This window comes from Argopecten irradians, unplaced genomic scaffold, assembly GCF_041381155.1.
Source record: "Argopecten irradians isolate NY unplaced genomic scaffold, Ai_NY scaffold_0370, whole genome shotgun sequence".
NCBI lineage: Eukaryota > Metazoa > Mollusca > Bivalvia > Pectinida > Pectinidae > Argopecten > Argopecten irradians.
Window position 1 is genome coordinate 41,472 of NW_027187837.1, and position 19,314 is coordinate 60,785.

Consider the following 19,314-nt stretch of genomic DNA (forward strand, 5'->3'; position numbering starts at 1 on the left):
AATACTTAAAGAATTCGAGCCATACACAAATGTCATCTATAATATATAATGATTGAGTCAAGCGAATGAAATGATGTGATCTTGAAACTCCAGTTAACAACCCATACAACCTCCTAGAAAAGGTGCTGGAATTGAGGACGAAAATAATGTTGCCCTGTCTGATTTTGGTTAGCCAGGTTATTTGGAGAAACCATGCGCTGATTGTTCATGTTATCTTGACCTCAAACACCCTGAACTTGACCTCTAAAAACAAGATATTTTGGGGTGAGCACCATTACATTGCATTCATTTATGGAGGTATCCACAATTTGACCTTTGACATACTCCTTTGAAATTAAATTCATAGCAACCTCTCCTTATTACACCAATATTTTCTGTTTGTTGTTATGTGTCAGTTGACCTTGAGATTGTGAGACATGTTAACAACAATTCTCTATCAACAACGGCCCATGACCTACCTGGCTGTCGTGCATTGCGTAGGCGAAATTGTTCGTCTTAAATTTTTCCAGCCTAACCCTCTATTTAAGTAACTCTGTAACTTTATCATGTTTTTTTGTATATATGGCCGAGAATATGATGAAAGCGTCGTCCAAGCCTCGATGGTGTCAATTTTTATTTTCTGGAGCTTTTGGCCAAGTTCCCATCGAGGAAGGACACCGTCTGAGAGGTCAACAGTTCCTGATTAGTTTCTAAAAGGTTTCCAAGGTCTACATACTTTGATCCCCAGATTTTTGTTTTAATTTGTTGGGAGACGTGGGCCCCTACAGTATAACCGACACTGGATAACGGGGAAGGGGTAGTACCTGAAGCTTCAGATGTCAGATTTATCATGGAAGGTCCTTGTAGAGGCTGGACAGCATCGGTGATCATGTCACTGGGGGTCAGGGTAGCCGTTTGCTCCTCCACGACGGGCTCAACGAGGGGCTGACTTGGGACTCCTGGCCTGAGATCCCTGCCTCACTGCACGGGCATAGGGGCAGTTTGACGTTCTTTTTGCGTTAGGCATCACCGCATTAGGTTCTCAAAAAAACACAAATTAAATATTGAATAGCATATCATGACGTAATGAAATTTTGTTGATGAACAATTGCCTCTGAACGTATTACGTTACATGTATATGACATAACAATTTATTTTGGAACCTATGAATTAAATCAGAATATGAGATCAGCCCAAATAAATTATAACATAATTTACCATTTAATGGCAAGACAATAAGGAATCCTCACTATAACGAGAGATCCCCACGTCATAAACATGGATATTTAGCTTTACATTGCAAAACGGGAGAATGATCTCATTGATCAGGAGAATTCCTGACCTCCAATTGAATTAAATCCATAGCATGTGTTCGGGTCTGATTCACAAAGCTTGCGAAAATTCGTTACGCCGATAACATGATAGCATACTTCGTCAGCAAAACGTTGGCGCGATCACTCTTCAGAAAATTAATTTAATTGATGCATGTTTACAATAGACGAATTAGAGCGCCCTTGTTCGCTACAATCGTGAAATATCGAAAGCATTTACAAAATACCGTCTCAACACAACAATTATGACAACACGGTAAGATCGAAAACTAACTGATTTTCACACCCGAATGATTTCCCATGATGCATAGCGCGGCCGCCATCTTGAGAGGCAAACATTGAGATTCAAAACGCCGCTATTTTTAGATCGGTATCGCGGATATATCCTCCGCTATGACGTCAAAACCACCAAAAAAGAAATACGTTGATGGCTTGGATAAGCAGACCTACGATAGGTATATTCAGAAGACAATCAGCCATTGACGTAGACCCCTACGAAGTCTCCAAAAACAGATTTTCCGCGGACCACAAGTGCCTTCCGGCAATTACCTACATAGACATTTTAACTATCTTGTAAACACCACGAGTGCGTATACTTTCGAGGAATTGAGGGCATACAAGTCGCTGGAATCTTACAACCAGTTTATTAACGGCTGGGTGACAGATGTTAAAAGTCTGACGACCAACAACAAAGTTCTTGTCATGGGCAGGGTATGTATTGAATGACTTGTTTTTGCTTGTTGTGTAACAAGAGATCGATCGATGGCCCTAATAATGTAACCTGACAGGCAATAAATAGGACTTGAAAATATACCAACTATTTACTATCTATTAAATTTATAGTACACCAAGTTTTTTCGTTATACATTTTATTTCATGGTTATTCTTAGCATGCATGTATTATCAAGAATTATTTACATTATTTTTACAATCACTTTGACAACTGTATTATATATGAACAGATGTGGGTCATTCATTGTATATTAAAGTGACAAATTATTCCAATAGTTTAATTATAAACCCAGAACAAAATAAACCATGTATTTAATTAAACACATTTGATATTAATATTGAACATGGTTTTAAAAATACAAGCTAAGAGACCCCTCTATGATTAGTTTAACAAATAGAATTTCGGTATTACACCCAACACATTTACACTGCATGATCATGATGAAAGTGTGTGTTATCATATGCTTTACATGTTGTATGAATAAAATTAATAATGATTGATATAATTAATGTGTATCAGAGAGACTGTCTCATTGGCCTAGAAAATGAAATATGTATTGCATTCTCATATGAGTCTATTTCCTGTGCAGTTGTAACTTGTACATGTATGAAGGCTAATGTTAATGGGTGTTTCATACTTGTTTAATACCCAAATTAGCAAATATACAACTTCTTGCATTGATTGACGTACCAAATATGTCATGAATTTATATTGCTTATGATTTTATTCATAAAACTAAATTCAGATTGTAATTTTTATTTGGCATTCATTCATAACAAAACACTAAACAAATTACTTATTTTCAGGTCCGTCACTCTCAAAGAATGAACGACACTCCACTGCGGCCATGGATCATAGCATCACCATCTGGTTTGGTTGAAAGTGGACACTGTAACTGTATGGCTGGTCTTGGGGAAGCCTGCACCCACGTTGGAGCTCCTCTATTCTTTTCGATGGAAGCCTACCGCATCAGTTCAGAGAGAACACCAACTCAGGAAAAGGCATATTGGGTTCTTCCATCCAGTTTGGACAAGGTACCATATGCAGAAGTTCAAAACATTGACTTCACCACTGCCGAGACTAAGAAAAAAATACAGAGACAGTGCCCATAGAGGAGAGAACCTAACAAAACGGAGTAGTTTAAAACTGCCTGATGTGCCAGAGCCAACAAGTGAGGAAATCAGTGGCTTGATGCAAGCATTATTTGTAAGCAAGTCAAAAGCATCAATATTAACTGTCACCTCTTAAATTCCAAGAACATTTCATCCCAGATGTATTGAAGGATGGATATTTGCCAAAGTCACTCTTAAGTCTGAGGGAAGATGAGTATCTTTGTATGGAAAAAGATGAACTGAAAGAAAAATGTGAAGAGATTTTCAGTTCTCTAAATGTGACACATGAACAGTGCCAAAATGTGGAAAGAGTAACAAAAGAACAGAGCAAGTCTAAAGAATGGCATACGTTGAGGATAGGTAGGATTACTGCTTCTCAGATGAAGTCAGCATGTACATCATCAACAGAAACACCGGCTATATCAACCCTCAACGCTATCTGTGGGAACACAAGCTTTTCAAACAAGGCAACACAATGGGGATGTGACCATGAGGCAGAAGCTTTGTCTACATATAAACAGAAAGTAACTGAAATTCATGAGAATGTGTCTGTGAAGAAATGTGGACTGTATCTGACACCAAAACACCCACACATTGGAGCCAGTCCTGATGCCATAGTTACATGTGATTGTTGTGGTAACGGTGTTGTGGAAATCAAATGCCCATACTGTGTGAAGGACAAGGACCTGAAGGATGCAGGAACTCAGTTGAACTTTCTTCGTGATGGGAAATTGAAATCTAACCACAAATACTTCTACCAAGTTCAAACGCAGATGCTGGTGACAGAAATGGACTATTGTGATTTTGTTGTGTGGACAGAGAGGGGTTGTTCAATGGAAAGGATTGAACCTAACGAGGCCATTCAGATGGAAATCATCGACAAGTCTCAGAAGTACTTTGTCAGTGTTGTTCTTCCATAACTTACCGGGAAGATTTTCACAAGGGAAAGAATCCACAACATGGAAGTGATCAAAGACAACCAATCTGCATCAGTCTGTTCTCGTGACAATGTGCACACGGATTCCAACCAAGGACTTATATGTATTTGCCGAAAGCCATATAATGAGGCCGACCCTGAGGATGATGTTATTGGTTGTGATAATGAAAATTGTAATATGTATGGCTTCACTTCAGATGTGTGAACATTAAATCTGTGCCCAGGGGAGCATATTATTGCCCAGAGTGCAAGCCTCCAAGAAAAAAAGGAAGAAGGACCATTAAAGTCAGTGCAGTGTGTCATGGGAAAGTGATGAAAGTGTACATGTGACTGTGTAATATATTTTACATATAAATTGTCATCATATGTTAGTCTTGGATGGTATAGAAAAAATGATTTCTTGTCTTAAAAACTGAAATTAGAGACATTGGATCTGGATCACTAATTCACCATGTATCTTAAGCTTGAATGTTTGAAATGCACTTGAAGCTGCATGCTTATTTTGAAAAATCAAGATGTTGAAAAAAAATTGAATAATTAGATAGGTAATTTGAACATTTTCATTTTGATATATATTTACCTTGTCCTATAAGCTATATGGAAATGATTGAAAGAGAAAAACATGTGATGATCCTTGAATTTTCTTTGAATAAAAAAAACATTATTCAAATTATTTGTTTGTATATTCATTCATAATGAAGAAAAAAACCTTTGTTCCCACTAACCACTCACTACTAAATATATAAATCCAATATGAATTTAAGAAAACAATGTAAATGATGTTAGTTTTGTTATAATTTATAAATTTGGAGTTGGTGATGGAAACAAAGGTTGTTTTTTTTGTTTTGATAATTAAAATATAATAAAGCTTCATTTTGGATGTGCAACAGACCCCAAAAAGATGTATGACAGGAAATAATCTTAAAAATTTTTTATTTTATTTTATTTAATATATAGGGCAGGCCCTATTTCAAAATTCAATGAAAATATTTAAATTTATAAATGCATGAAATTACAATTATCTATATAATGATGCTAAAATTGAAACTTCAGAGTAAGATTTCTTTCTAATTCTGTTAATTCTAATAAACAGGCCCGATGGAGATCTTGATTATCCTTTGTTTTGGAATGACGCAATCCACACTGCATAATTGATACCGGTATATTTTATTTGCATATTGCAGAGTAAGCTCTCTTGCGGGTTGGTAGTGATTGCGACGTCATATGTTTGCGCGTGTAAAATCTTTTTTTTTTTTTTTTTTTTGAGAAAACTACATGAATTGGTCACAATGGATACCTTCCCACAAGGGAGCTAACTCTGTAATATGCAAAGACGGAATAAGTAAATGACTCGATACTTCCCAGTTTGACGGATCTGACATTATAATCACGAGCTTAACCCTAGCCTCCACTGATTGGTTTCGAGGAAGCTTTTCATGCAGGACAGACCACAGTACAATTGGCAAATTATTATTATGAGTTGTTGGGTTTTTTCAGAGTACTCTGGTTTTCTATTTCCTCCACCTCAATCATTATCAAGCTCCAAACTTTGAATGTTTTTTTAGTAAATGACTTGCTGAAAAAAATCCCCCAATATACTACTGGGCACATGTTGCTGATCAGTATTTTTCTTCTGGTTAGGTATATGTATAATTACTTAGTTTAAGCTCGAATATATTGAAATGCAATACAATTTTATAAAAATTAGCTGTAAGAATCGATCCCAGTTCACATTTGCTTTTCTGTTCGGAGAGATTAAATTTAGCATTTCAATTTAGTCGAGTTTAAGCTACTATCCAATTAAATTGGGAGAAAAAATGGAAAAGGAAACGTCAATCTCGACTCATTGTTGTTTTTATTACCTTCCAACAAATTATCAAACTTTTGATGGGTGTAGAAGTAATCAACCTTAGAGCAACAATACAACTTCAAAAGGTTTGGTAATACTGAATAACAAAAAGAACATACACGTGTAGCTACACTTCTCTCAATTTTACATCAGTATTATAGTCTTATATCAAAGAAGTCATTAATTGAGCTCACTACCTTTACTATATGCAGTATATAGGTTAGCTAAAAGTTTTCTTTTACAATCTGATGATTGCCAACTTAAATCATCAAACCACATCTTTATATTAATTGAATGGCACTACTGATTCACACATATTTGTCAAGGCACAAGCTACTGTTGCAATTTTGTCCACTGTTGGAATACCATCATCACACATAAGAAAGTCTATGGGTAACTTGTCTTGCAACATTGTGTATTTGTTTCTAACAAGGCCAATAACCCTTTCAACATGTATTCGTACATGTGCAATTTCCTTGTCGTCTCAATGTCCACTGGCGATAACTGTGACTTCCCTTTCGTGAAACTTGGTATGTTCACTTCTGCACAACACATACCTACACTGTCTGTAATGTCAAAGCCTCTGTCTGCCAACACAAGATCTCCAGGTAAAAGTTTCCCAAGCATACCACAATTTTCCGTTATGTATTTGTCACTAGCTCTGCCACCCCAAGCCTTTGACAAGAAGGAAATTGATCCCTGCGGTGTAGTGCCAATGAGGAAATTTCACGGTATTGTTATGGTTTATGATGAAAATGTCTGTGCTCTTGCAAGGATGTTCTTCGGGCGTTGAATAAAAATTTCAAAACAGTCAATTATCACTGCTGTCTTCTTTCCAAAATGTTTGCGAAATTCCATAGGCATGGTCTGTCTTAGTTCTTCCCTCTCTGGCCAGTAGAGCATATGCTTCAGTCTTACATACAGCACATGTATCACTATCAAAAAAGTCTGGACACTGTTGATGGTGATGTGTGGAATCTGTATGCCAAATCCTGAATGGGTAGATTGAGTTTTGATTCTCATCAATGTCATCACCAGTCTTGTGAATTGCCCAAGTTCTGTGTTTGTTCTTGGTTTTGGAATGAAATCCCTGACAAAATGGAACAGTGCCATTAGAGTAGTGAACCCTGGGAGCCCAGTATAGTCATCCTGGCCCATGAACTTTTTTAACTTTGCGTCATCTATATGTTTCCTGAGCAATGTATTTCGGTTATTAGCGGCAGAAAATATAGTTAGAATTCAAAATATTTCTTAATCTGATAGAGAAAAAAGATTTCTAATTTGATTTGTTTTAATTACATTGCTATATAATAATTTTATTATTATTAAGATATATTTTCTATATATTTTTCGTCACATCGAAATTCTAAAAAAAATGTTTTCATTTTTAAAAACGTGAATATTAGTAAAATCCTGAAATTCAGTACCTCCGGATCTACTATTTACACCCAAAATGGCGGCCATTACGGTTAGCTAGTGACAGTCCATCAGATATAGATAGCCTATTTAACATTAAAAACGTGAGTAAATCATTTTACAGTTGTAAGCATTGTATTTGATTTTTGAAGTAATGCTCACTAGGCTCACCTACATCAAACTTATTGAAAGCGCCAGCTTTTATTGATTGTTTTTCTAGGTTTAGCCGATCGGCTGCTGCTGTGACCTTCCAGCTTACGTAATACACAGACCCTGAAAGTGGACACCACCTCCCTCCCAAGGTGGAAATAGCCCAAGGCACTGCTAATTAGGGCCATTGCCCCAGTTGCGGTGTTGGTCAGGGATTTTTGGTCACACCTCTTTTGAAACCAAACTTAATTATCAAGCCACCTGCCTGGTATTTATGGTAGTTTAGATAAAAGTGTACTGGGGACAAACAGGGCACGGCGTTAGGTTATAGGGGCATGGCGTCAGGTAAAAAGGGCACGGCGCGGCGCCATGCTAATCGGGCTGTGGGAAACACTATAGCCTCTGAATTTCACTATCAATTTGACTGTCATCCAGTGGGTCAACATCTTCATTTTCTGTTTCAGGATTACACAACGGTTCAAGTGCACTAAGTAACGAAAACTCACACACAGGTCTTGGTTTCACATATGGGCAGGGTCTCCTCATTGATCATGAACTGCTTGACACAGGTTCATTAAACAAGTCGATCAAGGCTTTGGCTGCACTGTGCTTCTCCTTAGATTTCTGTCGTTCAAGTTATATGATATAATATACCCGGTACTGGTCATAAAATTTGATCATAACATAAATCTTTATTTTTAAACACAAATTAAAAGTTTTATTTTCTTTACGAATATATAAATCTTATATTTATACATTTTCCCTCTGAAATAAAACTGATTGAATAAATTCAAATTGTACATGACATGTACATGACACCTTTGGTTACCCATAGAATCATATCTAAAATATTCATATTGTATATATGCCTTCCAATGTTTCAACAGATATATAACCATCAGACAGTGTCAAATCAACATGCATTTACATCAAAATTGATAAAGCATAAACAACTTTTCACTACACTCTTTTTATTTATACGTACCTTTTAACTGAAGTATTTGACTGTTCCTTTTTTTTCTATCTTATTTGGGGAGAATTTTTCGGAGAGTTTTAAGTGTTGGTGCCCAGTCAGGGTTTGCCCTGTCATACAAAGATGCTGGATTTCCTGGAAATTATAAACAATATAATATTAATATTAATGAACTATGTTTGATTCAATTCTGTAAGATTTTATTGCTCCGAGCTTTCAAATTAAGGATGCAATTAACAATTGTAAAAATTTATAAAATTTATTCTGTAAAAAATATTAAGGTTTAACATATAATACAGTAGAATCGCAATATGATTTCACATATGGCCTAACAATCTTCAGAAATGGCGTTCTGTACAGGTAGCTTTGCCAGCTGATCTAGATTTTGAAACGAATTGTGAAAAGAAATAACGATTTTTCCCTTCGACGGATAAATACATTACATTTCTTCTTTTATGCATAAGGTCAAATTTTTAATCCTCCAGAGACTAATGTTAGATTTGTCATATGTCAATTATAATTAGACGCTCGTCCAACATTAACCGTAGGCCTTCCACTTCAGCTAATGTGTACAGGTCAAAATATCAATGATATTGACATGACGCGCGACAACAACTCAAACTCGCTTCAATTCAAAATTCACAAATGTTAAATATTCAAATGTAAACGCGATATAAAACTTTTATCGGGAAGAATAACACACGAGTTCTATAAATATGTTTTACATTACCTGTAATAAAGTGATCTGAACATATTTTCGAGTGTGGTGATGGTTCGTCCTTTCTGTTAATGTTTTGCTAACCACACGCGCTGCCTCTCTTCGCTGATAACCTGTGTTTGATCTCCTCATTGTATCTAATTTTCGGTATAGTAAAAAAACCACGCTTCGTTGATCCGTCACGACGATTTGTACACCTATTTACCCAACAGAAACGACCATCGTGCTTTTGTTATTGTCGATGGTCACGCACCGTGACAGTGTTTGTTTGCCTTTCAAAATGGTGGAAGGACCTTTTGACCCCCGGATTTTGTTTGACGTCACGTAATTACCATCTATTCACCGCGACGGAAACGTAAGTATCAAAGGGAAGTAAACTCTGACAAATCTAGCTGTTCTGACAATCGGAACACCTCGCCACACTTATTCGAACATAGGCTCGGACCTAACTGTATTGAAATACACATGAAAATGTTGTATTTTGTGATCCGCCGGACATCGGCCAAATTACTGCTACTTGTAGGATTATATCACAGAGTTACCTACAGCGTTAGTTTTTGTCTGCTTCATAGCTCTATGTTATCAAAAAGAAGAACTTAAACAAGCTCTCTGGTTTATATTATCTAAATATTTGAGTTTCACAATACGTGTCTGTGTAATATGGAGATCTACATGTATTTATTAGAATGAACATGAATGTTCGAACAAGAATCATCGGACAAAATTATTTTTTTCTATGATTTTTTTTAGAGAAAACATCATCATCCAACGTCAGCTTAAATTCCATAAATGGAATATATATGTTAGGAAAATTATAATTGTTTGAATAATGTTCATAAATTGTACCTCAGTTCGTCCGTTATTAATGATTAAAGATGCTACAACCGCTGACAAACGGTATTTTTGCTAACAGCAGCCAAGATGAGTATTTGTTCAGCTTTTCAAAAGTTCCTTACTTATAACACCATTTCCGCCATTGAAAAGTTTCAGCTTCTTATTTTTAACTTCAAGATAAAAAAATATCAAAAAATAATTTATTGCGTTCCGAAAGCAGTCCAAACATGTAGCACTATGTTCTTATATGGAATAATAGTACTGATTGTGCATTGTACCAAAAATATAGACTATTTTACATTATTCAAATTTTGTGTTAGTACCAGAGTATCGTTTTTATTTGTACCGAAATATCCATAATATTTGTGTGGTGACAGTTTCCAAAAATCAGACAAGACACATACGGTGTACATGCCGTTGTGTATATATATATACCTGTGTAATTTGTTTTGTTATTTTTTTATATGAAAACGATATATGCTATATTCAATCTAATTTGTTTACATGCTTCATCCGTGATTTCGGTCGCATGGCATCATCAGTTCAATCACTATATCATTAAAAAATTTGATTCTTTATATTTAAAAATAACCTTTGTTCCTCAAATTAGAGATACAAGAAATGGGGAAATTGTATACTATGTATAAAAATAGACAAACATACTTGAGGATATAACAAAAATCCAGGAAACATTATAATTAATACAAAAACACCCACTTCTATTTTTAACTGATCATGCCATTCTATGTGATACATCAACTAATAATTATAACTGTGCAAATTATCTAGCAGCATGTATTCTATAATATTTTGTAATCATTAAATTTAATGAAGGAACGATCATGAATATTAAGTTTACCTTTTGAAATTTAATTCCTCAATAGTGGCATTGTAAGAATCTCGGTTGAGATTTCGGAGAATATTACATATTAATTTTTCTAAATGTATCACTTTTAACAAAAATGATTCTGTCAATTAAAAACACACTTTATTGCCCATTTAACGCAGTCTAAAAAAGCGATTTATGTGCTTCACTTCCTATCATTAAAAAGTATTATAGAGACGCTAGTTTAATTACCGCTTAATGTTTTGATTTGTTTCTATGTAAATACAATTACAATAATGTGAGAAGGACGCATGCACCTTGCGGAACGGTAAAATAATAATAAAAAAAAAAAACAAAAAAAAACCTGCCCTCCTTTAATAAAAAAAGGTTGGCTTGTATGTAATGATGCACAAGGTCATTTGCATTTAAGGATATTTCCCAATATGCTCTCCTTCATTCCCAGTTGTACTTCAAAATTTGTTAAAAAAAATGAAGATTTTTTAAAACAATGCCGCGTTACTACAAGAAATCTGAAGACATAAAAAACCTATGGGACATCAGTTCATAGTAGGGTATACGTAATGGGGAAAAATTTCATTACTCAAAGAGGATAGATTTTTTTTTTAAAGAGATGTGCGATTCACTTGCTCTCCCCCCCCCCTCCAATCATCCAAATGTGATCAATACATTTATGCTTAATTATTAATACCGATAGAAAAAACAATTCCACACATAAATATAAATACTAGTATTTTATGAAAGTTATTGGGAAAAAAAGATGTAAAACAAGATCGTCCGTTATTTGATCTTAATGCTTTCTATTAATTTATTTACATTACTATGGCCTATCATACAATATTACGTTGTAACTAAATGTAGATATACAACGTGAACGGTTGAAAATGAATAGAAAACAAAGTCGTAATATGTTTATTGAATTTTAATATAAACAGTGTCGTTGTGTGTAATCATTGAAACGGAACTTTTCCACTGCACCTATTTCAACAAGGCCTTTTGTTTTGACTGTACACCGCCCAAGAGAGAGAGCGACTTTCTCATAATAAAAACAAGGTACTTTATCAAATTCCTAGTTGTAATTTATATTTTAAAATGAAAGAAACCATCATTTAAACGCCATGTACAGTAGGACATAGATGCAGTCGAAGACGTTACAACCTTCTTATCGCCAACTGATTACGATGAAGTGTGTTACCATGGGCGCCGCCATCTGTTACCGAAAGTAGTCCAAAATGGTTTGCTACATACCTCAGAGTCTAGTTTCGAAAAAAAATGACGAGGTGATCTCGATTGAAGGTGTTCAGGTCTCGATTTCTCGAAACAAAAAGTGCAGACTTAAATCAAAACTAAAGTGTTTTCTCCTTATGTAACTTTTTTTGCTCAGTTTTTGACTTAAAGCTGACAATGGCAAGTTAGAATTATTAACATGATTTTTTTTTAAATAAGTATACTCGTTTTTTCCAAGAATCGTTAAATGAGACATTCCCCGTTTGAGGACAGCCATTTTTTTGTTTTACATTCCGACGACTCCGCGACGCCCTATATAAAGCGCGTGAATCGACACACGTGCGGCTCCATTCATGTACCCATACACCTAGCAGTCCACAGGTTATAATTCACCTAAAATAGGTAAACAAAACCCCTCACCTGTGAAACTATATGAGACTTTTTTAGCAAGAAAACAAGGTCAACTCCTCTAAGTTGTAATTTAGGATGTTTCTCAAAATAAAATTCCAACGCAAGTGAATAGAAATCCAAAAATAGAATCCGTCCACATATCGTCCACGAATATCAAATGTACCCGTAAGATCACTCAACTGGACCATATTCACGTGACTACGTATACGTACCTGACCCTGAACGAGCGACAACTATCAAGGACACACACGTGTGTCCGGTGTGTACGAATTACGTAGTAAAACTTAGTGTATTATTTGAAGTGTTTATATTAGTTCGTGTTTGGAGCAAATGTTGGGATATAGCTGACGAACACATTCATCATTACTTCAATGAAATATATGTCAGGTGAGCGCAGTGTTTATTTTCAATTTGACATTGTTATTTGCAATATCGGGGGCATATGTATCTGAGACAAGATATGTTTAGAATGTTATGCGTGTGTGTCAAGTGTCCCGTTCTTTATATAGGGGGTTGGCCAGTGAAGGTTACTAAGCAGAGCAAAAACCCCGAAAAATGGCTGCCACTTACCTTAGATACCAAACTGTCATAACTAGGGGATGTCTCAGAAACTATATTTTTGAAAAAAAAAATATTTCGTTAATAATTTTTTTTTAATTTCAACTGCATGTTTTTTAACTTGCATTGTCAGCTTAAGCTTGTTTCAAGAAATCAGGGCCAAATTTTGAAAGTTACGTGCGAAGTGAAAAGTAGGAGTGCACAGAAGGCAAGGTTTATTAAAATCACAATATATTTTTTTAAAAGAAGCTCCACCGCTGACAAATGTATGTTTTAACTATTAAAGACAGAACAGACTATTTAGCATTTTTCTTCAGTTACAAAAATTACTTACTTTACACCATAACCGCTATTGAAAAGTTTGACCTTCTAATTTTATTTCAAGTTAAAAATATAAAAAGAAAAAAATTAATTGCATCCCGAAAAAAATCCGTGGCACTACATCATATATGGAATGAAGTAGCTGTGATTGTGCATGCACCAAAGGCAAAATAAAATATTTATATTAATTTGTTGTGCTAATTAGACATTACAATATAAATATATAACCGATTTAAACACCAATTTATTGTTCAAATGATAGATATTATTTATATTACACTGTTGCTGTCGGCGGTGTAGCATCTTTAATTAATAATGCATATTTTTATATTTACAATTTATGTGAAGTAAAGTCTATGTTACTTAGCCTAATATTATTTTATAATAATTCTGTTTTGCAATCAAGGCTTGTGAATGGGTAAGAAATTCACAATTATTGTCATTCTGGGCAGTTTTTGACTTCCTAACTTCTAAGTGTATCGGATAAGGAATGATGCTGTGTGGAAATATTAACACACTACACAATATACTCTCCTATTGCTGTAAATTTGTGTAAATTGTGTGTTTGGTGTTATATTACAGTGTTGGAATTTATGGTGTTATATTACAGTGTTGGTATGTCTGGTGTTATATTACAGTGTTGGTATGTTTGGTGTTATATTACAGTGTTGGTATGTTTGGTGTTATATTACAGTGTTGGTATGTTTGGTGTTATATTACAGTGTTGGTATGTTTGGTGTTATATCACAGTGTTGGTATGTTTGGTGTTATATTACAGTGTTGGTATGTCTGATGTTATATTACAGTGTTGGTATGTCTGGTGTTATATTACAGTGTTGGTATGTTTGGTGTTATATTACAGTGTTGGTATGTTTGGTGTTATATTACAGTGTTGGTATGTCTGGTGTTATATTACAGTGTTGGTATGTATGGTGTTATATTACAGTGTTGGTATGTCTGGTGTTATATTACAGTGTTGGTATGTCTGGTGTTATATTACAGTGTTGGTATGTTTGGTGTTATATTACAGTGTTGGTATGTTTGGTGTTATATTACAGTGTTGGTATGTATGGTGTTATATTACAGTGTTGGTATGTCTGGTGTTATATTACAGTGTTGGTATGTCTGGTGTTATATTACAGTGTTGGTATGTATGGTGTTATATTACAGTGTTGGTATGTTTGGTGTTATATTACAGTGTTGGTATGTCTGGTGTTATATTACAGTGTTGGTATGTTTGGTGTTATATTACAGTGTTTGGTATGTTTGGTGTTATATTACAGTGTTGGTATGTCTGGTGTTATATTACAGTGTTGGTATGTCTGGTGTTATATTACAGTGTTGGTATGTCTGGTGTTATATTACAGTGTTGGTATGTATGGTGTTATTACAGTGTGGTATGTTGGTGTTATATTACAGTGTTGGTATGTCTTGTGTGTTATATTACAGTGTTGGTATGTCTGGTGTGTTATATTACAGTGTTGGTATGTATGGTGTTATATTACAGTGTTGGTATGTTTGGTGTTATATTACAGTGTTGGTATGTTTGGTGTTATATTACAGTGTTGGTATGTTTGGTGTTATATTACAGAGGTGGTATATTTGTGCTGTGATGAATCTTTAACATTGCAAAATATATGGTGTAAATTTTCAAGTTTGTGCAATGTTTATGTCTGGTCAGTGGTGTCATTAATCAATGTTATATATAACCTAAGTCTGATTGGGTAAATATCTAGTGCTATTTTTTCAGTTTATTCTATTAAATATAGATTTGTAAAACAAAATAGTTTCTCCACTTCACTACCTGATACCAGAAATACATATGTCGAGCTTCCTTTATATTCTTTTCTTTTTCCTAATTCTTTTCTCTATCTTTAGACCTTTCTGTTCTTGTCCTTTCTATCTAAGACATAACTCTGGCTGGTTTGGCGTTGGTTTGACAAAATTGATACAACTGATGGCTACTCTGTCATTTATGTAATTTTTGATGACCATGGGTAATGATTTAGCTCAATACAGAGTAGCTATCGGTTGTTTCTACCAACGTACACACGGTATATCCACTACTTTATATTTTCCCATTTTTATATCTATAGGTAAACTGTATACAAGATGCAGGTCTAATTTGTTGTGTATAATCAATTCATTATTATTAGCCATCCATATTACTCTGTCTACTCTTACTAACAACTCTTGCTTTCTACTCATATTACAACTCCTCATCCTATCTAGTAACGACATCCGCCCTAATCCCGGCCCTAACCAAACAACCGACGTCTCTATTTTCCATTTAAACATTCGTAGTCTGAAAAACAAGTTATCATTTCTGGAAAATGCAGCGTCAGATTATGATATTGTCTGTGTCACCGAGACTCACCTTGATTCTTCGACTGTTGACGCTGAAATACTCCTTAGTGGTTATGATATATACCGTAGAGATCGTGGAACACCGGGAGGGGGTATAGTTGTTTACACTTCCAGTCTCCTGTGCACCCGTCGTAGAGCTGATTTGGAATTTCGGGAGGGTGAAATTATTTGGACAGAACTCCAGTTTCCAGACCAGAAATATCTTCTCTGTACTGTGTATAGACCCCCAAACTGTCCTCGTTCTTTTTGGAATTACTTCCGACACTCAGTTGAAAATGCTTTTAATGAAACTTCACATGTAATAATTGTTGGCGACATCAATGTTGATCTCATAACTATTGGTAGAAACCATGTTCTTGTTGACATTCTGGACTCCTTTCATCTATCGAATATAATTCATAGACCGACACGTGTAACACGACATAGTTCGACCTTACTTGACTTAATCATTCTGTCGGACACGTGCACTTTTAGCTACGCTGATGTAATAGACATAGACGGTGACATTTCTGACCATAAAGCGACAATGTTTGAATTGACTGTTGGGACAAATTTTAGAAGTACATATGAAAGAAAAATAAGATGTTATAACGACGCAAATTATGACCTATTCATTAATAAATTAGACGATACGGACTGGGTAGACTTATTTTTCAACTGCCAATTCTCTGACGACATGTGCGAACTTTTTTACAAAACGATTACTTAGAGATAGCTGGGGAATGTATACCGACTCGGACTGTGACAATTAGACCTAAAGACAAACCCTGGTTTGACTCAAACTTACGACGAGAAATACGCAAACGAAATAGACTATTGAAATTGTATAAATCTAACCGAACTGACAGAAATTTATCTAACTTCCGGAAACAACGTAATCCATGTAAATTAATGTTAAGAAAAGAACAAAAGAATTTTTTTTATGCTGATATTAATGGAATTTTAGATCGATACTCAAATTCAAATCCTCGAAATTTTTGGAAAATAGTCCGTAAATTAATAAAAACTATCTGATGCTTCTAGCACTATACCTCCTATTAGAAATGTACATGGCAATATTGAAATGACTGATGGTGGTAAAGCTAATATTCTCAATGATTACTTTGTTTCCCATTTCTACTATTGACGACAATAATACTGAAGTACCGACAATAGAACTACGGACAGACTCTACTATTTCTGACATACACTTCGAATTGAATGACGTAATTGACATACTGAAATCATTAAATATAAACAAAGCTGTTGGTATTGATACTATTAGTCATAATATGTTAAAAAATACAGCAATATCAGTAGCTTTCCCATTATCTCTAATATTCAGATCTTCTCTGGAAACTGGAGTTTTTCCTAAACTATGGAAACATGCACTAGTAACACCATTATTCAAAAAAGGGGACAAACACAATTTCACTAACTATAGACCAATCTCATTACTAAGTACTGTTGGGAAAGTTTTTGAAAGATTAGTTTGTAAAATATCTAAATAACTATTTGATAAATAATTCATTAATATACAAATTCCAATCTGGTTTTCAGCCTGGTCATTCGACAGTTCATCAACTCATTGAGATTTATCACACTTTATTGTGAAAACCTAGAACAAATGCATCCTACATGTTTAGTTTTTTTGTGATATATCGAAAGCGTTCGATCGTGTGTGGCACAGGGGACTGGAGGTGAAATTAGCAAACTATGGCATAACTGGTAATCTATTAAATTGGCTAGTAAATTATATAAGTGATAGAAAACAACAAGTTTGTGTTGGGGACTCTAAAATCATCTATCAAGAGTATTAATGCCGGTGCTGTTCCACAAGATGTTCTGTATTAGGCCCTTTATTATTCATCTTATACATAAATGATATATCTGATAATCTTCAGAGCCTTTCAAAATTATTTGCAGACGATACATCGTTGATATATTCAAATCCATCCCCTTTAATTGTCGAAACTGTAATTAACAATGATTTGGTACATATTCAACGATGGGCGGAAAGATGGTTAGTAAAAGTTCAATCCTTCTAAAACTGAAGCATTACTTATCCATAACTCTGAATTAGATTATGCGATAGATATTATATTTGATAATGTTAGTGTAAACTTTGTAGATAATCATAAGCACTTGGGAGTTATATTAGACGGACAATGCAAATGGACAAGCCACATTGAAGATATTTGTAAAAAAAGTTTCTAAACAGATAAGTAATTTACGTAAGTTGAAATTTATGTTAAATCGACAAACTTTATATAGAATATATAATTCCTATATTGTACCACTACTTGAATATTGCTGTGAGGTATGGGATGGGTGTACTCTCGGTGATGCAGACAAATTAGAAAAACTCCAATTAGAAGCTGCTCGTGTAATTACGGGATTACCGTCTTACACGAGCAGAGATTCTTTGTACTCTGAAACTGGACTGGAACCACTCGCAAATAGAAGATCCAGAAGAAAACTGCAGCTTTTTTACAAAATAAAAAACAATCTAGCACCAAATTACCTAACAGCTCTTCTTCCAGCTTTAGTCTCAGAAAATTCTCAATATAACCTTCGTAATGCCAATAATTTCTCTATACCAAATTATCGTTTACAATTAACAAATTCATCCTTTTTTCCCTCTACAATCCAACTTTGGAACCAGTTAGACCTTGGAATTCGACAAAGTGTATCATATTCGGCATTTCAACATTCTCTTCGTAGTTTTAGAGATACTCAAATACCCATTTACTTTCTCATTGGTGATAGAAAACATAACATTTTGCATGCCAGATTAAGAAACAAATCCAGCACTCTTAATAATGACTTATTTCAAGCTAATTTAATTAATTACAAACACTGTCAATGCGGACATCCTATCGAAGATGCACATCATTTCTTTTTCGTATGCAACAATTATACTAATCAACGCCTAAAATTATTTCGTGAGCTAAATGATTTCATCCCGTTAGACCTGCACCTACTTCTATTCGGTAATTCTATTTTATCCGAGCAAGATAACGAAACTATTTGCCAATCCACCCAGCAGTTTATTAAAGATACTAATAGATTTAATTAGAATATTGCTTTGTTTGTTTTAATATATTACATCATTCTGGTCTTTCCCGGCTCGGGTGACAAATATGTTTGTGATAAGATTTTTTATAGAAGGATCAGCGAACGAAAAGGAGAAAGACATCGAAGGCACGGTATGTGATAGACATTAGATAGTTTGAATGGCATGAACAGTGGAATAGTTTAACACCGGTGATTAGTCACCTGAGCCGGGATGGACCACTACTTTATATAAATATATATATATATTATGTTATATTGCTAGTCACTGTATATATGTTGAGCCCGTTTGTTGTATATAATAGACAAGTAATCTACTTAATATAAGTTTGTAAACTTGTATCCTTTTGTGTATGAATTTACAAAAATAAATATGTTTTAAATCAAAATGTTACACGGATACACGCTCAAACAGCAATTACATAATGTTTACAAATACATAGAAAATATACTATAAAATATATTTGTTTTCTGTAGCCTAATTATCATAATTAGCGAGT

At 34.6% G+C, this 19,314-nt stretch overlaps 1 protein-coding gene across 1 annotated transcript; it reads left to right on the forward strand.

The window, feature by feature from the left end:
* The first annotated feature begins 1,602 nt into the window (after nucleotides 1-1,602).
* LOC138312553 (uncharacterized) lies at nucleotides 1,603-4,568 on the forward strand. Its single transcript, XM_069253371.1, has 2 exons — nucleotides 1,603-2,021; nucleotides 2,850-4,568. Exon 2 carries the CDS (start codon nucleotides 3,380-3,382, stop codon nucleotides 4,073-4,075), a length of 696 nt encoding a protein of 231 aa, XP_069109472.1. The 5' UTR covers nucleotides 1,603-2,021; nucleotides 2,850-3,379; the 3' UTR covers nucleotides 4,076-4,568.
* The last annotated feature ends 14,746 nt before the right edge of the window (nucleotides 4,569-19,314 follow it).